Source organism: Chelonus insularis, unplaced genomic scaffold (genome assembly GCF_013357705.1).
Source record: "Chelonus insularis isolate UGA/USDA-ARS -01 unplaced genomic scaffold, ASM1335770v1 contig_168_pilon, whole genome shotgun sequence".
Lineage (NCBI taxonomy): Eukaryota > Metazoa > Arthropoda > Insecta > Hymenoptera > Braconidae > Chelonus > Chelonus insularis.
This window is the reverse complement of record NW_023276407.1, coordinates 15,166-37,668: the sequence shown is the minus strand read 5'-3', so window position 1 is coordinate 37,668 and position 22,503 is coordinate 15,166. Positions and strand designations below refer to the sequence as shown.

The following is a 22,503-nucleotide window of genomic DNA, read 5'->3' as shown; positions in this document are numbered from 1 at the left end:
AACGCAAGAATTTAAATTCACATTTTTCATTTATTTTAATTTTTTCATTCCTAATATTTGAAAAATTAAGAATTGTTGAACAAATCAATGAACAATATTTACAGATAACTACATATATTTTTCATTGTTTTGAATGAACGGTGACAGTGGTGAAAACGAATACGAGGCAGCCGAATGTAAGAATAGAACCATGAGCAACAACTGCACTTCCTTCCCATCCGGCTTGAGTATAAGTTTGATTAGATTCTTTCGGATCAACCATTGAACATTTACATGAAATTCGATTACCATTAGGAATTGATTTTAAACTATCTAATCGTTTGTCTGATAACTTTTCATACGGTCTCCAATGATCGGGTAACATTTCTTCTTTATCTTTACTTTTTCTTGATGAAAAACTCGTACAATCACAAGAATAAAATACATTGTCAACTGTTGTACCATGTTCACTATAATTTAGTAATTCATATCGCTTTGTAGAATCATCAAAAAAGATTACAGCGTGTTTTGATGATGTACACTCACAATTACCATATTTTGACAAATGTACATCACAATTAGCGCCAGTTCCTATTGTTAAAGTTCTTTTTATCATTAAAGCTGGTGGTCCGGGTTTTCTGCTAAGCGGAAATAAAGCTGCTCGTGCTTCATTTTGATTATTTAAACATCTATATTCTTCACTATCTGGATTCAAAATTTGTTCTAATCTTTGTTGAGCTAACGCTTCTAACACTGGACGTTCTAAAAGTTGTATTCCTTCCTTTATTTCATATCCTAAATTCCACGATTGTATTTTAAAAGTTTCTTCTTTGATTTTGTCATTCAATGTAGCATTTGGAGATCTTTCTTCACTTTCTTTTACTTCTTCATTCACCCCATCATTAATTTCCATTTTTTCACTCGAACCATCTTGACCTTCTTTGTGTTTTAAATTATTTGATTGATTTGTTGATTTTTCAACTGAGCAATCATTGAATGGTAATTCTTCATGACCATTAAATTCCTTCTCTTCTTTTGTACTATTTATAGTTTGAGCGTATGGACGAATGAATGCGTTCATTCGATAAGTGTTGATAGAGTTTAATTCAGGTGGATTTGCATAGTAATACTTAATCATAGCTGGAACTTTAACTTTAATTCTTTCATTACTAGCTAATTTAACTCTAAAAGGTGGATTGATAGCATGTGCTTTTCTTAAAAATTCTAACTTAACAGCATGTTGGTCAACTCTTCGAGTAGCAAATTGATCCCAAAGTTTTAATCTAGCCGTAGCATTACAAGATTGAAGAAGGTTTTGATCAATAAAATGATTTGGATGATTTGGACACATCCAACGACCACTAGGAAAAGCCGTAAGTGGTGGATCTAAACAGTCTTGATGAAAATATAAAGGGCAATAATCACATGCAATTAATGGAGCCTTTTTACAACTTTTACTACATTCAAAACACAACCTTGCTGGCAGTGGAACCATTAAATTAGAGTCTAAACAATGACTTTTTCCATTATTGTGAGAAGATCCTGGTTGTCTTCCTCTTTTCCCAGGTACTATATCGACTTTATCAGTCCCTGGGAATGTTAATGGCAGTCTTAACTCTCTAGGTAATTCAAATTCTCGAGGATTAACTAAAGATGCAGCTAAAGCTAGTACTTCTAAAGCGGATTTCTTTTTTCTTTTTTTTGAGTTAAGTTTTTCTTTTGCATCTCTTTTTGAACACCTGCATGCGTGGCAGATCCACTCGCCATTTGGGATGTCTGAGATGTCTAGCGGTGGATCACTGAAAAATTTCAATGATTCTAATGAATAACTTGAACAGGAATAGGTAGTGAATTTTTCACAAAATTAATAATATCCAAAATACTGAACATACTGGCATTGTAAGTGGAATGAAGCAGGACATTTATCACAACATATTAATTCTCCACCATCACTACAGGCATCACACGAATCTCTATTGTGACCTCTACCAGGTCGTTTGAAGTATGGATGTCTCTTTTCATCTTTATCTCTCTTATTTTTACCTGTTTTTGAATCTTCAGACACTGGAGGTGCTATTAAAGTTTGTATTTGCTAAAATAGAATAACAAATTGATTAATTAGTCAAGAGTTAACTAATAAAAATCAGTGTCTCCTTAAAAATGTATCTAATTTTAAAAAAAATACATGAAATTATTTTACTCACAGGCATAAGACCACCATTTGGTGACAAACCGTAATCAACAGTACCCATTTTATATAAAATTAGAAAGAATTAATGTTTGCCTCAATTTAAACTTGTGATCAAATTGATTGTGATATACTAACTCAAATAAAACTTAACAATGTTCACAGAAATCTCTTATGTATACTAAAAAACCTCTATTATAGAAGACGTTTTTTTATAGAACCTTCTATCCCTTCTTCATCTTCTGATGATAATATTTAATTTAATCAAACAGTTTGCTTCATATATAGATGGAGACTGAAGAGAGAAGCGAATTCCAAGTTTGTCCAGAATTTTTCATAACCTTTTTTTCAATCAAAATAATCATTGTAGCCGTCGTATTTACTATTAAAAATTTTTTATTGTTACATATTACTGTTTTAAATTATAAATTACTAAAATGAGATATGGACAACTAGTTATGGGCCCAGCTGGTAGTGGCAAGGTAAAGTTTACATCATTATTCAATTAAATTTTGATGTTTTTGAGGGTTATTTTGATAGTTTTTGTATTGAATTTTTCAGTCTACTTACTGCTCTATCATTCAAAAACATGCTGCAGATCAAAATAAAGTAATTAATGTAGTTAACTTAGACCCTGCTGCAGAATATTTTGATTATAATCTTCTTGTCGATATTAGAGAATTGATTCAATTAGACGACGCTATGGAAGAATTGAAATTTGGTCCCAATGGCGGTCTTGTTTTTTGTATGGAGTAAGTTTATAAAATTTTTAATAATTGTTTATTTATAAAGTGGAACATTGTTTGTTAAAAAAATTAAGTCATTAAAAAATTATTCCTTAAAATTAACAGATATTTGCTTGAAAATTCATCATGGCTCGAAGAACAATTAGGGGATATTGATGATGATTACATTATCTTCGATTGTCCTGGTCAAATAGAACTTTATACTCACATGACAGTTATAAGACAGTTGATAAAAATGTTAGAAAATATGAATTTCAGACTTTGTGGTATATTTTTGGTTGACAGTCAATTTATGGTCGATGCATCCAAATTTTTATCAGGAACTATGGCAGCATTGAGTGTTATGATTAATTTAGAATTACCTCATATAAATATTCTGAGCAAAATAGATTCGTTGTCGAAATCTGCTAGAAAACAGTTGGACAAATATATTGAACCTGATTCAGAACTTTTATTAGCTGACTTACAAAATGATCCTTGGAATGAGAAGTACAGAAATTTAACAGAAGCTTTAGGAAGACTTATTGAAAGCTATAGTCTTGTAAGATTTTACCCTTTAAACATCAAAGATGAAGAAAGTATAACCAACATTAAAGTAATTATTGATAATACAATTCAGTTTGGTGAGGAGGAAGATGTGAAAACGCGAGATTTTGATGAGCTAGAGCGAGATGATTAATTTTATTTAATAAAAAAATTATTGTGAAATGTGTATTTTTAATTTTAATGTAATTAAAATTGTACGATTTAATATAAATTTTTAACTCAAATCTTATTTCTTTATGTAATAGTTATTTTATGTCGTTTTTGGATGGAATTCGTTCATTTTTTTTTGTTGATATTTTTCTAAAAAATTTTTAAAAGATAAATCTTCTTGTAATTCATCATCTTTTAAATTTTTAGCTTCTTCACCTTCTTCATCTTCACTTGATTCTTCTCCAGGGGTTTTAATATAAACATCCGCAATTTCTTTACCAATTGGAGTTTTTGTAACCATCGAAGATTCTCCTTGACTTTTTAAAGCAGCTTCAGCTAACTGAATTTTTTCTTTTTCTTGTTTTACTTTCAACTTTATCCATTCTTTTTTGTAAATGCTAAAAAGTGAAATTATTTTTGATAAATCTAATTTTAAAAGTAATAATAATAAAACATAAAGATAAAATTAGTTACATTTCATATTCTTCGTGTGCTTCTTGAACAAGATCGAAAAATTCTGATATTCCAGCTCCAGTTCTTGCTGACACTCCACAACTTTTTAATTGACTATAAAATGTATCTAATGTTAAAGACATACTCCTTGTTAAATTACTAATATAACTAGTTTCGGATTCTAAAGCATCTTGAAAAGCTTCAAAATCTTGCATCCATTCCACTGCATAACTGTGTTCAACAATATCAATCTAAAATATTTAACAATGATAATTATTCTATTTTATTAATTATAAATACATCGATAATAAACCTTTTTTACCTTATTCATCACTACAATAAATGGTAATTTAGTTTTGTACAGAATCGAACATGCATAAAGCATATTCGACATAAATGTAACAGGATTTACACTTCTAACAGTATCCATTATGTAAACGACAACTGTAGGAAATTGTGAAGCTAATGCTTCTGTGATTATTGTCCCACTTGCAGACCATGTAAAAACTTCAATCTGACCAGGTGTATCAAGAATAACATAATCATATTCTTCTCCGGCCTTTTCAATAAGTTCAATAACTTTGTTAAATTTTGTAGAAAATAAATTTAGTGTTGTCACTATTGCTCCATTTGGTCCCAAGGCGTATTGTTTCATTACTTCTTTGTAATTGACGGTGTCCCTGATATCTGAAAGTTTTTTTGTATCAACACGAGTAATATCAGAAGCATAAAATAGAATAAAAGTATTTTTAATTCCAAAATATCAATTTTTTCTTTAATATATAAAAATTTACCAATATTCGCAATATATGGTACTTCTCTACAAGCAGGATCTAAATTTATTACATAAGGTTTGTTAACTTCATAAAGTTTTGCCACAGTTTTCTGAACAAATGTTGTTTTTCCAGAGCCTGCCATTCCAAGAACAATAATACAAACCGGCTTTTTTTTCAACTTTGTCCCACCTTCTTTTGAATGTTCTTCAGTGAAATGTTCAGCATCGTAAGCTTTTGTTTCCATAATTTTAAAATTATTTTTTCAAACTTAGTAAAAAAATTGTCTAAAACTACAGCGTGTTGTTTATTGAAGTTGATATGAATCTTAACCTATATATATATATCAGACGATCTTTAACATGACAGATGCACAACTAATAAAATAATCATAAATTCTGTGATAGTTTCTTATCTATATAAAAATAAATTAGTTTATATTTTTTCATTTATCTGAAATTTCTATTTATTGGTTGCCTAATTATTTTAATATTTATTTCTTATTTTTTATTGACATAACTTTAAATTATGAATGATTTGATGATGTACACTTGGCGTCATTAATGCCTAGTCCATCAAAAACTTTGATACCATCCGAGCAATTATCGATGGAGTAGTTTTTTTTTCAAATAGAGATTCAACATCTAAATTAATTTAGAAAGTTCATGATTAAATACTTTTTTAGATAGTCCCTACAACAATGGACTATCCCCACTAAAACATTTTTGAACCTTAATTTAAATAATAACAAGAAAATTTAAATAATGATACTGATAATTTAATTATAAACTTAAGTTTATAATTACTATAATTAAACTAACATTAATAGTCACGATTATTTCATGATGACTGAAGAAGTAATCCCAAATTTAAAAAATTTTTTTTTTACTTAATTTTAATAACAACAATGAACAACCTATAAATATATATACTATATTTTTAAATTCTGGTATTACTGAGTACAATAGGAACTAGTTATTAGAACTTTTTCTAAGTTCTTGATCCCCCAAATGTGAGGAAAATCGGGTTCAGATTAAGTAATCGTTTTTATCGCCACTCAATTGTAGAGAATTAAATTCTCTGTTGAATAAATTATATTTTTTTTGCAATTTTTTTTTTATTTTCTTAAATTGTTTATAACAAAAAAAAACAAAATTCAATTAATTAATGAGAACAAAAAGAATTCAATCCTCTGCTAATGAGTGCCCAGTAAACACTGTTATATTGTAGTTATATATCCTTGACATAGTTTTTATTACATATTTTATTACAGTTATGTACCGGTACATAACTGTAATAATATGTAATAAAATATGTAATAAAAACTATGGCCATATAAGTAACATAGATGTTACTATTTCCGTCTTAATTATATAACATTGTTTTATAACTTTGTTGTATTACAGTAATATTATGGTTACATAACATTTTTATCAACATTGATATTGTTTAAATTGAAAAAAAAATTGTCAGTAATGTATTTTTATTGGATTTCATTGCTTTTGTTTACTATTCTATTATTAACTTCCCAGTGGGAAGTTATAGTAATGGGTCCAATTTTGCGAATCGCTAATTTTGACATATCTCCACGTTTTAAGGTCCCGTGAATCCAATACGACCGTTTTCCAGTGGACGTCTGTGTGTGCGTATGTACGTATGTGGGTATGTGCGTATGTGCATATGTGCGTACGTACGTTCGGAATTATTTTTCGCCTCGATTATCTCGAGAACAAAAAATGATATCGATGTAGGACCAATTGCATTCGACGCGTAATTACGTAACTTAGAACTGAAAAAGTTTTCAGGAAAATCGGTCCAGCCATTTTTTTTGCAGAACCAAAAAACTATAATAAGCTATAATAGTCAATAATATGGAATTGTGTTTATAACAATTGAACATTGTTACTAACAAGTGATTATTGAAAATAGTAATATTTAAATAATAAATTTAAATTGTTATAAACAATAAAAAAAGGGATCCATTCTATATATACATATATGTGTACTTTTAACGCATAATTTTTTCTTTTACTGAAATAAAGTAACTAACTGTGTCAAATGAATAAAAACAGACTCATTTCGTTTATAACAATTCTATTTGTTATAAAAAATGGAAACAGGTTTTATACGAATTGTTTTTTCATTTTTTCCACTGGGAAGTTGGTCGTGTGGACCTTTCGGGTCGCACCCAGACCACTGCAGAGCACTGATATTTTTTTAAGTGTAATTTGATTTCTTTAGTAAAATGAATTTTTCCTATTTGGAGGGATTTGAACCTTCGACCGCCCGCTCGCACGCAACTTAAACCTACGTTTTTACCCACTAGGATAGCCAAAGCCATGCTTCCCTCCGTCCGAAGGACGGTAATGAATACCTCGCCCCTTTGGGCATAACTCTGGGAAATTATACTACACTACTATCTTAGCGATGGCATTTCCCGGGACGCATATACCTGCACCTAGAACAGGCACAGGGATACACGTAACAAGCCCGAGGCCTTACGACATACCACTACGAGTCCGACCTCAATTGGCCAGTTGTACCTGGTCCTACATGTCATATTTTGACTTTGCAGCCCCAGGCACAGGGCTTGGAATTTGGCCTCCCGTAGTACCAACTTTCTCCGCTTTGGTCGGCGGTCGCTAACGCGTCTCGTGCTCGGCGTGTTCGACGTACCCCCATTCAGACTGCCATATAGGGCAGTACGAAAGTGGGGTACGACGGATTATAGTCTAATCTGCCCCCGTTGTTGCGCGACATATCTTAAGAGCAGAGACATCTATGCAACCCCGGGGGCCCTACCCACTAGGATATTCTGATACTTAATTCCCAAATTGAAAATAGGCCTATAGGCCTATTTGTTTATATATATATAAACATATATTTTAGTTACATGTATAATTATATAGAAAAATGGGGTGCCATACTCAATCTCGGATGCGAAGAATGTCAATCATAAATCTAGTACTAAAATTAAATTCCCTATATTCAATATATAAAATTTAAATTTTAAAATCATCTTTTTAGATCACTCTGCAATCAACAACGAGTAAAAAAAGACAAAGGTTTTTTTCATACAAAAATTGCAACATAATTCTATTTGCATTTCAGTATATCGATAGAAAAAAATTATACAATAAATTGCCTGTTGATTTATATTATTTTATAATGCAAAGGTTCATTTTATCCACTTATATTGATTCTAGCGCCATCTATATTCCTGCTGTCGATAAAGTAGTTTTTGTAAGATAAGTGAAATACCAACGTAGAAATACTAACAATAAATTCAAACAAATCACATTGTTTACAAAAAATCTTTTTTTATGAAATTGTTTTAAATTTGTAATAATCGTCGTTCAAAATAAATTGTTAAAGGTAATATTGTAACTATTTCAGTTTCATTTTATTTAGAATATTTATTTTTAACTCTATTTATTACATTTATGCGTACAATGTTTTTCATATTCAAATGGAACGTTTATAAAACAAACTTTAAGAAAACGAGATACAAAAACTTCATTAAAAAAAACATAAAAATTTAATGATCACTTCAACTAAACTTTGAGACACTTTGTCGAAGAAAAAAAAACATGAAAACTTATTGAGAATTTCAATAGAGAAAATTTTTTTGAAATCGTAATGTAATGATTAAGATCACACAGCTTTAATTTACGTAGCTAATCATTTATTGAGCCCAGAATCTGCATCTGTATTCAAAAAATGACATTTATTTATGGTATAATGAATGTCATCTTGTACAAATCTATCTCCTGAAAGATTTCCAGATGACGATAATCCTCAAAATTATAAACTGAAATATTTCCAATTCCATTAATGCATAATGTCTATTTTAAATTTTTCATTATAGTTATTTCTAGATGTATTTTATTACCTACCAGTATTATCATACGATATGAGTTGTATTGATGATTCTAATTCATCCATTTGTAAATTTGCAAACGATTTTAGATCATAGCTTGCACATGCAAGGAATTGAGGTATTGTTATCAAGCCTAGTTGGAAGATATTCCACAGTTTTAATAATTTTTCATTGTAAATAACATTTTTATTCGCATCTTACGTCTGGTTACATTACCCATCACCACACTTTTGTATTCCAGTAATGCATTTTGTTGCATTTCATTCAGATATGCTAAAATCGTTGATAAATTTTGTAAAAAAAATGTACTTGAGCATATCCAAATAAATGACAAAAATACTCACCAGTAAACTGCCAAATTTGTGGGTGTACACCAAATTTTTGTTGTGTAACTCGATTGTATGATTCACAAAAATTGTTCGTTCTGTGAATCATATTAAAAACGCTTAGTCGTTCTGGACGTAATCTCCTTATCCACTGACGATTATAGTATGCGAGAAACTCCTGGAATATAGCTGTCATACATTGTGGAATATTTTTTCTTAACCAATCGAAAGCTTCTTTTATATTTTCACTAGGAAGCAGGGGTAAAGATAGAAATTTTTTAACAATTACTCTTCCCAAACTGCATTGCTGGAGAAAAGGTAGTAGCCAAAGACTTTTTAATTTTTTTCATAAGTGCCTGTAAAATCACATCAATAAATTAGTAGAGGAAAACAAGAATAGGAATTTTGTTATTAACTTGTTTCTTTAACGATTAGTTGTATAGACATTACTTGGACATAGTGAAACAAACATCGCCTATGTGAAGCTCAAGGATAATTTATGTTGATAGCTAACGAAAGACCTGCCTCAAAATCAGACGTGATCGTTTCTGGATCTATCTGTGATGCAAGAACAGTAGAGAAATGTTGTGGTAACTTAGTGTCTGCTATAGCAGTTTTCCTTCCATCAAGCTCTACATAATTGGAATAGCCTGAAAAATACAAAATTAATTCTTTTTGTAATAATTTTAATAAAACAAATGAACTAATTAATCAATCAAACTATTTAAAAATTTTTCTAACATCAAATCATATTAAATCCTTATAAAGTATATAACAAGTCTTCATTTGATTGAATCACTTATTTGTTCTCCTTGTTTTACTGCTAAATTTTCATTGCAACCAATAATTAATTAAAATTTAAGGAAAAATTTTCAAAATAATATCTCATATTTAAAGAGAAAATTTAAGATGTTAATTAACGAAAAAAGAAATTAATAATTGATGATAAAAATAAACCGATGTTTCCGTCATAATAATAGAACTTATCGTTAGTTCATGATAATTTGTTATGCATTCATAGACTTTTTTTCTATATCAATGAAACGTAAGATAAAATAATTACAAATTTTCTTATATACTCACAATGTTGTTGACTAATGCTAAAATTATAAATAATTGTTGTGTTTTCGGAGTTTTCGGTACAACTTTAAACGTGGCATCCATCATCAAATGCGATGTTTGTATAGATCGTAACAATGTCATGTTACCGAATACAGTAAAATGTGAACCATCACCACACTCTATAGTTGATACGTACATGGTTTTGATTATTTTGACTATTTTTAACTAAAAATTTCCACCGAGGTGCATTTAGAATCTCTTGGTATTTTGTTGTAATAATGTAATAAATTAATAATTATTAATTTATGCGTACAATGTTTTTCATATTCAAATGGAACGTTTATAAAACAAACTTTAAGAAAACGAGATACAAAAACTTCATTAAAAAAAACATAAAAATTTAATGATCACTTCAACTAAACTTTGAGACACTTTGTCGAAGAAAAAAAAAAAAACATGAAAACTTATTGAGAATTTCAATAGAGAAAATTTTTTTGAAATCGTAATGTAATGATTAAGATCACACAGCTTTAATTTACGTAGCTAATCATTTATTGAGCATCAAATTTTAGAACCTAAGAAATTTATGAACACATAAATAATATTTCTTTCTTAAATCAAATTACACAATATAAACCCCATATTTAAGAAGTAGATAATTATGTCTAAAATTCAAGGCCTCTTGAAACATCATAAAAAACTTATTCAAAACCTTAATAAAACTTTAAAGTCAAATTTTAAAATAAATTTCGAAAAATTCATAAAAATTTTTAAAAAGTTAATAAAAAAAAACTATAAACTTTATCAAATCTTAAATTAAACTCTTAGAAAAAAAGAACTTTATAAAACTTCAATAAAGTAACCTTGTCTTAAATAATAATGATGATAAAACAAATGCGAATCCTAAGCAAGTGAAGAGTTTAGTTCAAAATACACTTAACGTATACGGTAAATCTCTTCAGGAATCCTGCGACACAATGGGCACCTTAATACATTATCTTCAGCTTCATTAAGAGCTTCTAAAATTTCCATGCAGTTTTGGCAATAAACGGGATGTTCACAAGGCATGAACTTGTAAATTATGTCTCTTTTCATGCACACCAAGCACCTGTCTCGTTCATGAGCTCTGCGCACTGAAACAAAGTACATATTTATTACAAATGACAATAGATAAATTAAAATTAACTAATTGTTAACAGACATTATTTACTTACTGTTTCTTCTTCCTCTATTTTCAATTAGAACATTATTTAATAGCAGTTTTTCAAAAATATTATTATTTCCATTCCAGTTAAAATCTGGGAGAATTTTATTATCATGAACTAACTCGAAAAGTTCAAAATCTGCATCCATAGAAATATTATTAAATAATAAGTCTTGAACAATCTCCTCAATTAATTTCGAACTTATTGATAGAAAAGTATGAGTGTCAATTGCGTTTTGATCGATTCTTTGCCATAATTCTCGTAGTTTTGTCTTTTTTGGCTAATATAAAATCGTAGAAGTAGGAACAGGTCGTTCTCTTCGTAGGTTATAAACGTCTTCGTGGGATTTTTCCAACCATTTCAGAAATAGTTTACTTAATTTCCAAGTATTCCGGTCTTCTTGTACATTGGCATCTAGTTGTTTCCAATGTAAATGACACGTTTTGGTAAATGCCTCCATATCATTTTAGAACGAAAAGTTATTAACACCCACTGTGTTTATCCAGGAGCTATGATAATATCTTATGAACTCTAAAAATCCATTGTTCACTAAATCCGTAGGTATGTTTTTACATAGATCTAGGAAAGCCTCTTCAATTCTATCTGACGGCAATATACTTAAACACATAAATTTCTTTATTAAAATCATGTGATTTGCCAAATCGATACTAATTCCATTAATACTTCTGATGTAATTAAGCAGAAGCTGTGAAAAAAAGTTGATAATTTAATATTATTAGAAGTTTTATTTTAAATTGTTGAATTCGATTTTTAAATGTTAAATGAATATTTTTCTTAAACGTTATCTGTGATTTTCGATGACTCATTTGTGAACGGAAAGTAACAAAGAGAGAAAGATTCCAAAAAAACGTTAAAGAGATTGACAAATATGTTATGTAGCTACTTTCTAGGTTAAAATTTTAAACTCACATTTTTGAGTATATCATAACTAATTATTAATTTATAAAATATTTTTAGATACCCTCACGTAGCTATTTACAAAACTTGAGTTTAGATGGAGTACAGAATGCGACATTGGCGTAAAGAAACACAACCACCTCGACCAGGTGTATGTAATAATGTGTAATTAATGTAATAAATAGAGTTAAAAAATAAATATTCTAAATAAAATGAAACTGAAATAGTTACAATATTACCTTTAACAATTTATTTTGAACGACGATTATTACAAATTTAAAACAATTTCATAAAAAAAGATTTTTTGTAAACAATGTGATTTGTTTGAATTTATTGTTAGTATTTCTACGTTGGTATTTCACTTATCTTACAAAAACTACTTTATCGACAGCAGGAATATAGATGGCGCTAGAATCAATATAAGTGGATAAAATGAACCTTTGCATTATAAAATAATATAAATCAACAGGCAATTTATTGTATAATTTTTTTCTATCGATATACTGAAATGCAAATAGAATTATGTTGCAATTTTTGTATGAAAAAAACCTTTGTCTTTTTTTACTCGTTGTTGATTGCAGAGTGATCTAAAAAGATGATTTTAAAATTTAAATTTTATATATTGAATATAGGGAATTTAATTTTAGTACTAGATTTATGATTGACATTCTTCGCATCCGAGGTTGAGTATGGCGCCCGAAAAATGAGAATAGTTGTGTGAATTATAGTTCATTTTAGTTATTTTGTAATAATTATTATATATAATGTCTTCTTTTTATTTTTAATTGAGATTTATTCATTTTTGAGATTACAAAACATTTTGTAAATGTCTTAGAAAATGAGGATTTTTTTATCAATTTGTTTAATCTGAGTATTAAGTACACATAGCCAATAATAAAGTGAACGAGAAATTCTCTGACAATTAAGGTACACAAATAGTTCTTGAACTGTAAAATATCCTTATAGCTTAGAAACAATTACCCCTGATCTGCTATCAATTTCAGTTTACCTACACATTGAAAAGAAAAGCAACTATAACCAGAATTTTGTAATGTTACATCTGTAGAATATGCCGTCAATACAAAGAACGTATGTAACATCGATGTGGCGATGTTACATTGCAAAAACATTGCGCGTATGCAACAAATGTTACCTAAAATTAGTAAAAATATGTTATGTAACATTTAAATAACAGTTGCATAATAAATGTAATGTAACATAGAGATTACAGTATTATATCATAGAAGCATAACATTAAATAACAAAAAATATATACTATAGTGTTATATAACATGGATACAACATGCATGTAACGCTAATTATATTGCCATTAGATAACTACATTATATAGCTACAATATCACATGGGTGTGACATCTGCAATGTGAACTTGTTACTTTAACAAATATTACAGTTACATAACATATATGTAACTTTTCGTTATATAACTTGTTACATATTGTTACCTTTGTGTTACATTGCTGTTATATTCAGTGTTTACTGAGTGACTATATTTGCTATAATAGTAGTTTTATTAGAACATTTTTTTTAGTTAAAAAAAATATAATTTATTCAATAGAGAATTTAATTCTCTACAATTGAGTGGCTATAAAAACGGTTACTTAATCTGAGTCCGATTTCCGTCACATACGGGGGTTTAAAAACTTAGAAAAAGTTCCAATAGCATAAGTGCAGATCTTTTATCTTCTTTATCTTCTTTAACCAAAAAAAAAATGTTTTTATAAGAGTTTTATCATAATTGGTATAGCCACTCATTAGCAGAGGATTGAATCCTCTTTGCTCTCATTAATTAATTGAATTTGGTTTTTTTTTTTGTCATAAACAATTAAAAAAAAATATAGTTTATTTGATAGAAAATTTAATTTACCACAAATGAGTGGCTATAAAAACGATTACTCAATCTGAGTCCGATTTTCCTCACATTTGGGGGATTAAGAACTTCGAAAAAGTTTTTTCGTCTTGAAGAGAAACTATTTTCATCATTTTTATGTTTTTCACAATTTTGCTTTAAGCCTCATATCATACGATCTCTCGGCTGCGGAAATTTCTTACTCTGTTTTTCTCCGTTCCCTACTACCAGAAAAACAATCAAAGCTCCGCCCTTCATCTTTAGTCCTCCTATAAGGACTAGACTTCTATACTGGTCTCTCTTCTCTGCCGAAGTTGACTTTATGCCGTCGCCTTGAGCGGTACAAGGCCGAAGTTTGATATCAATTGAAATTGAGTAGGTAACAAGGAAGTCGTTTGAAAAATGATAATTTACCGGGATGCACTACGGAAAGGGAACCGGAGGGCACAAAAAAATTTTAAAATTCTTAAATGATCTGTTCTGAGAAAAACAAAGCACAAGGTATATGCATCCATCTCTGTCTTGCTTGTCAGAAAGAAGACTGTGAGTTAAAGCAGTTGGCGAGCAAGTTCAGCTTCCATCTTTACTTCTGTTTCCAAGCCTGAAGCTTATGATACATAAATGTAAACAATATAAATAAATGTAAACTAGTCCAGTCCAATGAGGGAAATGGGATAATTTTCACTTGCGAAGGTCAAACTATAGATTCATACATCACTGGATCGGAAATTTTGCGAGGAACACGATGGTGTAAGTTGAAAATCTTTGGCGTCATGGGTAATAAATCGCGAAAACCCCTCCCAATCGCAAATTTCTCGATTGGTGAAGAAAGTTGTTAAGAATTAAATTTTAGTACAAAAAGTACTATGAGATATTAAAGTTAATTCTCAGAGAAAAAATCTTTTATCATTAATTTTTTCATAATTTTTATGAATAATTAATTGTCTGGATTTTGTTTAATTGCTGATTTTGCACGCTTTAAGTCAAAAACCGGGCTGATTAGTGCATTTTTACGGAAATTAGAGCGATTGAAATAATTAATTATTTATCTTATATGAATGTTTATCTTGTCAAATAATATCCATTTATTTCATTACATGTTTGTAAAATTCAAGTAATTTTCCAACACAGATAAGATATGTAAAAAAAAATTTTTACAGTAGAAAATTTCACCGAAAATGTCTTTAGAAAATATCCCTAAAATCTGTTAAAATGTAAACAGAAATATTGAGGTAAAATTTACTCGAAAATCGACAGTAAAGTAGCTTTACCAAACTGCTCGGTAAATTTTACCCAAACATTGTGGCTAATTTTTTAAGAAAAATTTTTTCAGTACATTTGACTGGACTAAACAGAGCGCTCGGCTTTCATTTTGTTGTACGGTGTTCGATTTCAATTATGGAAAAATTTTTTTCTATTTGAATTGCATGTAATTGCAATTTTATCATGCCAAAATTAGTTTTAAATGTTAATTTCAATTTTTATGTAAAACCATCTTTTAATTAATCAATAAAAAAATTTGAACAGAGTCATAAACCTTTTTTTGTACAGATACATAGTTGATAACGTTTTTTTAACAACTTATTAACAATAAAAAATAGTTCAAACAATCCGCGGCGAGTTTTGGCAAGCTTTATTCCCATTCTTCATGCCCAAGCCTGCAGCTTATAGTTGACAAGCATGAATTAATTTATTTTTCATTTTTTCATTAATTTTTCATTAATAGATTTTAAACACGATAGCTCTGCGGCTAGAGCACTGGACTTCTCTTTTGCCGAGTAGGGTTCGATCCCAGTTACAGCCCATTTTTTTTTTCTTTTTCATGTCGTAAAATTGCACATAATTATAATAATTACCTATTTATATTAGTTTAAAATTGTTTTTTAAAGTTTTATACAATCTACACTTTTTAATCAAGAGAATTTGTGGTAATTACAAATGTAGTTTTTAGAGCTAGCATACGTTTATTTAAAAAGTCCATGTTTATTAATTATAACCTGCAGACTTGGGTACGGAGAGTGGGGATAGAGCTTGCCAGCGAAGCGCCGGAATTCACCGCAGATGGTTTTGACTATTTTTTATTGTTTATAATTAATAATTGTTTGAAAAAAAATTCTACAACTAATGTAGCTATATAAAGATAAGTTTTTCTATCCTTTTTAAATGTTTTATTACTCTTTCGTTCTGAATTGGAAGAGTAATAAAATTAAAAACAAAGTAAATATCATTCATTATTTATTAAATATATACAAATTGCAATAATATGCAATTTGGAGAAAGAAAAGGAAGAAAAAAAATTTTGCCATGACTGGGATCACACCCTGCCCGGCAAAATATAAGTCTGGCGCTTTGCCCACAGAGCTAACACGTTTATATTTGATTAATTTATGTTTATAAATCATTAGTTGCAGGCTTGGGCACGGAGGGTGGAGATGTAGCTTACCGACACAGCGCCGCAACTCGTCGCGGATCGTTTGAACTGTTTTTTGTTGTTCATTATTAAAAATTTTTTTTTTTTTCAATTCTACAACTAATATAGCTGTACAGAAATAAGTTTTTCTATACTATTTAAATTTTTTATTACTCTCCTGTTACTTATTAGAAGAATAATCATGAAAAAAATTAAAATTAATTTTAACTGGATAGAATTGCAATTAGATGGAATTTTAACACAAAAGAAGAAGAAAAGATTTTGCCGTAACTGGGATCGAACCCTGCTTGACAAATTAAAAGTCTAGTGTTCTAATCACAGAGCTAATACACGAACATTTAGGATGTGTACATTTTTGAATCATAAGCTACTCGCTTGGGTACGGAGAGAAGGATTTGAGCTCGTTTGCGAGCTTCCCAAACTCGCAGTCTTCTCTCTGACAAATAAGACAGAGATGGATGCATATACCTTGTGCTCTGTTTTTCTCAGAACAGATCATTTAAGAATTTTAAAATTTTTTCGTGCCCTAAGGTTCCCTTTTTGTAGTGCATCCCGGTAAATTATCATTTTTCAAACGACTTCCTTGTTACCTACTCAATTTCGATTGATATCGAGCTTCAGATTTCCACCGCACAACGCGAGGGCGTAAAGTCAACTTTAGAAAATTTTCTGACTTCAGCCCAGCCTTAATTGTTAGTTTTGTTTAAGTAAATGTTTAAATCACTTTGATTAATTAAAAAAAAAAACATTTAAAGATTACTATGATAGCTTATGCGTTAAAAAAACAAAAAAATTGTCTATCTTTCTAAGAACCGCTAATTATTGATAGACATTTGAACTATACAAAACTTAATCAATTTTTGTTTTTATATAACATTGTGTTGTTTCGCCATCTTATTTAAATAAATTATTGATAAGTCTGAAAAATACTTTATTTAAAAAAAACTTTTGAGTTAGAAAATAAAGCATCAACAATGCCATGTGAAATGATAACTCTTCAACTTGGCCAGTGTGGCAATCAAAGTATTTATTGTTTATTTTTATATTAGTCAATAGATGAATAAAAGTTTTATACAATTGATAATAATTATTGTATACAAATTTTTTAAGTTGGATTTGAATTTTGGAAGAGACTTTGCGCTGAACATGGAATAAGTCCTGAAGGTATTTTAGAAGATTTTGCTACTGAAGGTACAGATAGAAAAGATGTTTTTTTTTATCAATCAGATGATGAACATTATATACCAAGAGCTGTGCTTCTTGATTTAGAGCCTCGAGTTATTCATACTATAATGAACTCACCTTATTCTAAAGTAATCATAAAAATTTCTATTGTAGTAGTATGCAGTAATTATTTTATGCATTTTTTTATATTAACCTACGAATATTTTCAGCTTTATAATCCAGAAAATATTTATTTATCAAAACATGGTGGTGGAGCAGGAAACAATTGGGCATCGGGTTATCATCAAGGTGAAAAACTACAAGAAGAAATTTTTGATATTGTAGATCGAGAAGCAGATGGAAGTGATAGTTTAGAGGTATTTTAAATAATCAATTAATTGAGTTTTAAAAACTTTAACTAATTAATGTACTCCATTCAAATTACTTACAAAAATATTCCTATTTTAAAATGAAATTCAGGGATTCGTATTGTGCCATTCAATAGCTGGAGGTACCGGTTCTGGGATGGGATCATTTATGCTAGAATCTTTAGCAGATAGATTTCCTAAGAAGTTGATCGAAACATACAGTGTATTTCCGAATCAGGATGAAATAAGGTAATTTTTTTATTCTATAAAATGTATGTGTGTATTACATTGTATTACATGCAAAAAAAAATTTTTTTCAGTGACGTTGTTGTGCAGCCTTATAATTCTCTTTTAACCCTCAAAAGACTAACGCAATGTGCAGACTGTGTTGTGGTACTAGATAATACAGCTCTGAATAGAATTGCAACGGATCGACTTCACATTCAAAATCCAAGTTTCACGCAAATTAATAAACTTGTGTCTACAATTATGTCTGTCAGCACAACAACACTAAGATATCCTTCATATATGAATAATGATTTAGTAGGATTAATCGCTCCATTAATTCCAACTCCAAGACTTCATTTTTTGATGACAGGGTATACACCTCTAACGACAGATCAAGAAGGACAATCTGTTCGAAAAACCTCTGTTCTTGATGTCATGCGACGTCTTCTTCAACCGAAAAACATGATGGTATCAACAGCACTTGATAGAAATGCTTCCCACTGTTACATATCAATATTGAACATAATTCAAGGAGAAGTAGATCCAACTCAAGTTCATAAATCACTCCAGAGAATCAGAGAACGCAAACTAGCTCAGTTTATACCTTGGGGGCCAGCGAGCATCCAAGTCGCTCTATCGCGAAAATCTCCATATATTCAAAGTGCACATAGAGTTTCAGGGTTGATGCTTGCTAATCATACAAATATATCTTCATTATTTGATCGTGCTTTACAACAATATGATAAACTGCGAAAGCGTGAAGCTTTCCTTGAGCAGTTTAAAAAAGAAAAAATGTTTGAAGACAACTTAGATGAGCTTGATAATTCTAGAGAAGTTGTAGAATGTCTTGTGAAAGAATATCAAGCTGCTACGAGATCTGACTACCTTACTTGGAATCCTAATAGAGTTGAATAAAAGTATGTGCCATGAACATTGAATATTTGATCTGATATTAAGAATTTTTGAACATTACCAAGTTTAACCATTTTTAGCTTCAAAAGCATAGTGCCATATTAAATTGTTAATTGTGCACATTACCTATGCATTAAGATTTTTGTATGATACTCGTGGTTAAAATTTGAATAATTCCAACTGATTTTGTCTATTATGTTCTTTAATTACAAGAAATAAAGCATTAATTTTTCATACAAATGTTAAAAAAATTGTCATCAAAAATTCAAATAATTTTAAAACTATCCATCAGGTATTTTTGGGAATGATTCGTGCAAATAATGGTGGTAGAGTTGCAACAGTTAAATATCCTGTATGTCCTGGTAATGTCGAAGAGTGATTCACAGTTAAAATTCTATCTTCATCTGTAGTTTTCTTTTTTATCACTTCGTCAGATGTGTGCTACAAAAAAAATATAACCAATTTTGAGAAATGAATTTACTTTTTGTCAACATTTATTCATTCAAAAGACAAGATAAATCATCTACAAACCTGTTTTTTTAAACACTCAAGATCAAGTTTGGGTATGCTTTTAAATACTACAGTTAATTCTTTCTGAAGAAGTTCATAAACATTGATATCAACAAATCCAGTGGCTTCTAATTTAAGACAAGTTTGTTGAACTTGTTCAATACAAGGCGAGAAAGAACATAATTTACCGCCAGAAGTTTTAAGAGTATTTACTGCATGATCAATCGTTAACCAAGGAAGAGGTAAGTCAAGTAATATAGCATCAGCTTTAAGTTTTAAATTATCTCCAAATCCTTCCCGACAAACATCACGATCGGCAACTGTAACAAATTTTTCCAAGCCATGTTTTGAAAATTCTTCAGTTGCTAGTTCTACTCTTTGTTTATGAAAATCAAATGTATATAAATGACCATGTGGTTTAATTGTTCTGATTAGGAAATGAGATAGGCAACCACTTCCAGTTCCTGTAATAAAATAGATAAAATAAATAATTTAAATGAATAAAAATTAAAATTATAATATACCTGTTTCAACAACTACACTCCCTGGAATGAGATTTAATAAATGAACAATTAAACTACAATCGGCCGTATAAATGATTTGAGTCCTGTGAGGAAGAGTTTCAGTCCAAAGTTCTGGTGTTGGTTGTAATATGTATCCCCAACCACGGGATAATTCTACTCTTGATCCATATTTTTTTCCAATCAATGAAGCAATTTTTAAAGCACCGTGTGTCGTTTGAAATACATTTTCCACAAGTTCACCTTTTTTATTCATAATTTTAGGAGTAATCTCAAATGAATGCATTTTTTGTGGTCCAAAATATAAAACTGCAACGTCTTTTTCTTCAATAGTCGATTTAGTCTGATAAAAACTCATTTTGACACGATTTTGTAACTAAAATAAGTTATATTTAGTAGCAAATAGTTACAAAACATTGAATCTTGTCACGTGTTGAATTGAAGGTTAAGTATGATACCATTGAAGGAGGGCTTTCAACGAATAACGTTATTCGTTATATTGTATTGTACAATACAAATATTGGTATATGATAAGAAAAAGAATTTAAATTGCATCGAAATTAAAAAAATTTGTTTGGATTTTATTTACAAAATCAATAAAGTAATTGTCTTGCTAGTAATAATTTATTTATTTAGAATGATGTTTATCATAATGAATTGATAAATGTTCTAGGAGTAATGAAAAACATAAAAAAAATTATTGATCAAGTATTGAAAGAATATAGAGAAAGCTGAAATAACATTTGATTACACCAGAAAATAATGTTGAAATAAAATGTTTTCATTAAAATATGTGGTTTCCTGCTGGTGTTGAACTATTAATTGAACTTATTCCACTAGAATGTGAAGAAGTACCTGTAGATCGAGGTATTTTTCTTGAATTAGGAACTCTAAATATTCCGTCAGGTGTCGATTGATCGTTGTAATGGGTAACCCGGACAGTTGAAGTTGAAGTATTTGAGCTATCTGTTAAATAATTATCATCGCTTCTGAAAAAAACCCCGCTTATTATTCAAACATAGTATTTATTTAATGAGTTTGAAATTAAAATTTTTTTTTCTATTTGATAATAGTTATTTATCAATTTAAACTCACTGATAATCTATATGATAATTTCGATGAGATAGTTGTTGAAAATTTCTTGGATTAGCACGTTTTGCTTCTGAATTTTGTATGAACATTGTCGAATTAAAATAATTTCTTGGAACACTGGATGAAGGAATGTTTTGTAAAGAATAGTCTACTTTTCTACTATTAATTGCCCGTGTGTAATTAATTTTTAAATCTTCAAATTGCTTGTATAGTTTCATGTATGTTATTTTCAATCCATAATATTTTTTTTCCTGAATATGTATAATTAATATTAAATGTCCGATTGATACTGAATTTATAACTAAGTTTTTTCAATTATCTTAAATAAAAAAATTCAAAATAAAATATTACCATTGCTTCGAAACGTTTGTGTATTATCATCATTTGAGTATTTTGAAATTTACAAGCCAAAACCATCCGCTCACAAATATCGAGAGTTGGTTCAAATATGTGCTTCACTGCTTCTGGCAATGCATCTGTTAACTGTAACGCTTGTACGCCGGAGGTCTTACATTCGAGGCACTCAGTAGCGTTTATAACTAATGGATATATTTTTATATTCATTATTATCCATTGAAAACTAATGCTTATTGTCAAATATAACATATTAAGTTGAATTAGATACCTTTTTGTATACATTGATGACAAAATACATGACCACATTGAGTTAACGAAAAAGGAGTACATCCTGCTTTTATTGATTTCAAACTGATAAAACATTTATTACATCTAATCCACTCTAAAGCCATTGTTAATTATATTAGAAGCAATTGTTTATTTGTTATCACTCAATACGTACGACTTTTTATAATATACTAAAAACTATTTAGAATAGACGAATATTGCATCTCATTTTTATTTGATTAATTAATCTATTCTATTGGTTTATGTGATTGGTGATAAAATAACAATAGAATACAAATTAACCAATAGAATCATTCGTAGGATTTGCATTATAAATTTTTCAGCATTATTTTTCTCAGAATTATAGAAAAATCATCGAGATGTAGACGGTGAGGATTTTAAAGTGGACGCACTTTTGTGGATGACATAATATTACAAAGAGGGCGTTTTTGACGCTCACGTGCTATGTTTACGCGCAGTCTAAGGGTGTTCACACACCCACTAGATATGGCTGGGCTGAAGTCACGGAGGCGACTGATTCCCCCCTACCTAAATACA

The 22,503-nt window shown here is 29.4% G+C and overlaps 5 protein-coding genes and 1 pseudogene across 8 annotated transcripts; 2 read left to right on the top strand and 4 right to left on the bottom strand.

The window, feature by feature from the left end:
- Positions 1-10: 10 nt before the first annotated feature.
- LOC118064203 (PHD finger protein 12) lies at positions 11-2,493 on the bottom strand. Its single transcript, XM_035078634.1, has 3 exons — positions 2,184-2,493; positions 1,872-2,071; positions 11-1,778 (listed from the first exon to the last, which is right to left on the bottom strand). The coding sequence occupies exons 1-3, from the start codon at positions 2,229-2,231 to the stop codon at positions 122-124; spliced, it is 1,905 nt and encodes a 634-aa protein (XP_034934525.1). The 5' UTR covers positions 2,232-2,493; the 3' UTR covers positions 11-121.
- LOC118064205 (GPN-loop GTPase 3) lies at positions 2,447-3,688 on the top strand. The gene is made up of 3 exons (XM_035078636.1): positions 2,447-2,649; positions 2,729-2,919; positions 3,019-3,688. The coding sequence occupies exons 1-3, from the start codon at positions 2,605-2,607 to the stop codon at positions 3,590-3,592; spliced, it is 810 nt and encodes a 269-aa protein (XP_034934527.1). The 5' UTR covers positions 2,447-2,604; the 3' UTR covers positions 3,593-3,688.
- Positions 3,590-5,333, bottom strand: LOC118064204 (GPN-loop GTPase 1). The gene is made up of 4 exons (XM_035078635.1): positions 4,857-5,333; positions 4,385-4,749; positions 4,084-4,313; positions 3,590-4,007 (listed from the first exon to the last, which is right to left on the bottom strand). Exons 1-4 carry the CDS (start codon positions 5,080-5,082, stop codon positions 3,710-3,712), a joined length of 1,119 nt encoding a protein of 372 aa, XP_034934526.1. The 5' UTR covers positions 5,083-5,333; the 3' UTR covers positions 3,590-3,709.
- A 3,471-nt stretch (positions 5,334-8,804) lies between these two features.
- LOC118064209 (uncharacterized) lies at positions 8,805-10,301 on the bottom strand (annotated as a pseudogene).
- A 6,902-nt stretch (positions 10,302-17,203) lies between these two features.
- Positions 17,204-19,395, top strand: LOC118064197 (tubulin gamma-2 chain). 2 transcript variants are annotated; one of them, XM_035078626.1, is made up of 6 exons: positions 17,204-17,549; positions 17,637-17,717; positions 17,796-17,839; positions 17,921-18,067; positions 18,171-18,307; positions 18,379-19,395. In XM_035078626.1, exons 1-6 carry the CDS (start codon positions 17,501-17,503, stop codon positions 19,199-19,201), a joined length of 1,281 nt encoding a protein of 426 aa, XP_034934517.1. In that variant the 5' UTR covers positions 17,204-17,500; the 3' UTR covers positions 19,202-19,395. The 2 variants fall into 2 exon arrangements, with proteins under 2 accessions (XP_034934517.1, XP_034934516.1); XM_035078625.1 differs by having other exon boundaries at positions 17,206-17,549; positions 17,637-17,839; positions 18,379-19,388.
- Trmt61 (tRNA methyltransferase 61) lies at positions 19,383-22,158 on the bottom strand. Of its 3 annotated transcripts, none has more exons than XM_035078629.1 (6): positions 21,947-22,158; positions 21,673-21,860; positions 21,325-21,572; positions 20,233-21,218; positions 19,730-20,028; positions 19,383-19,639 (listed from the first exon to the last, which is right to left on the bottom strand). In XM_035078629.1, exons 4-6 carry the CDS (start codon positions 20,585-20,587, stop codon positions 19,487-19,489), a joined length of 807 nt encoding a protein of 268 aa, XP_034934520.1. In that variant the 5' UTR covers positions 20,588-21,218; positions 21,325-21,572; positions 21,673-21,860; positions 21,947-22,158; the 3' UTR covers positions 19,383-19,486. The 3 variants fall into 3 exon arrangements, with proteins under 3 accessions (XP_034934520.1, XP_034934518.1, XP_034934519.1); XM_035078627.1 differs by having other exon boundaries at positions 19,730-20,172; positions 21,947-22,155; XM_035078628.1 differs by having other exon boundaries at positions 19,730-20,172; positions 20,233-21,215; positions 21,947-22,155.
- Between the last annotated feature and the right edge of the window lie 345 nt (positions 22,159-22,503).

Bases quoted from the DNA above. Each gene is read 5' to 3' on its own strand.
- LOC118064203 (XM_035078634.1), bottom strand. From the start codon at position 2,231: ATGGGTACTGTTGATTACGGTTTGTCACCAAATGGTGGTCTTATGCCT. The intron at 2,072-2,183 runs GTGAGTAAAATA...ATTCTATTTTAG, and splicing joins CAAATGGTGGTCTTATGCCT to CAAATACAAACTTTAATAGC. The intron at 1,779-1,871 runs GTATGTTCAGTA...GAAATTTTTCAG, and splicing joins TCATTCCACTTACAATGCCA to TGATCCACCGCTAGACATCT.
- LOC118064205 (XM_035078636.1), top strand. From the start codon at position 2,605: ATGAGATATGGACAACTAGTTATGGGCCCAGCTGGTAGTGGCAAG. The intron at 2,650-2,728 runs GTAAAGTTTACA...TGAATTTTTCAG, and splicing joins GCCCAGCTGGTAGTGGCAAG to TCTACTTACTGCTCTATCAT. The intron at 2,920-3,018 runs GTAAGTTTATAA...TAAAATTAACAG, and splicing joins GGTCTTGTTTTTTGTATGGA to ATATTTGCTTGAAAATTCAT.
- LOC118064204 (XM_035078635.1), bottom strand. From the start codon at position 5,082: ATGGAAACAAAAGCTTACGATGCTGAACATTTCACTGAAGAACATTCA. The intron at 4,314-4,384 runs GTAAAAAAGGTT...TAAATATTTTAG, and splicing joins TTATTGTAGTGATGAATAAG to ATTGATATTGTTGAACACAG. The intron at 4,008-4,083 runs GTAACTAATTTT...TTCACTTTTTAG, and splicing joins GCACACGAAGAATATGAAAT to CATTTACAAAAAAGAATGGA.
- LOC118064197 (XM_035078625.1), top strand. From the start codon at position 17,501: ATGCCATGTGAAATGATAACTCTTCAACTTGGCCAGTGTGGCAATCAA. The intron at 17,840-17,920 runs GTAATCATAAAA...GAATATTTTCAG, and splicing joins TGAACTCACCTTATTCTAAA to CTTTATAATCCAGAAAATAT. The intron at 18,308-18,378 runs GTAATTTTTTTA...AATTTTTTTCAG, and splicing joins CCGAATCAGGATGAAATAAG to TGACGTTGTTGTGCAGCCTT.
- Trmt61 (XM_035078627.1), bottom strand. From the start codon at position 20,587: ATGAGTTTTTATCAGACTAAATCGACTATTGAAGAAAAAGACGTTGCA. The intron at 20,173-20,232 runs GTATATTATAAT...ATTTTATTACAG, and splicing joins GAGTGTAGTTGTTGAAACAG to GAACTGGAAGTGGTTGCCTA. The intron at 19,640-19,729 runs GTTTGTAGATGA...TTTTTTTTGTAG, and splicing joins TTGAGTGTTTAAAAAAACAG to CACACATCTGACGAAGTGAT.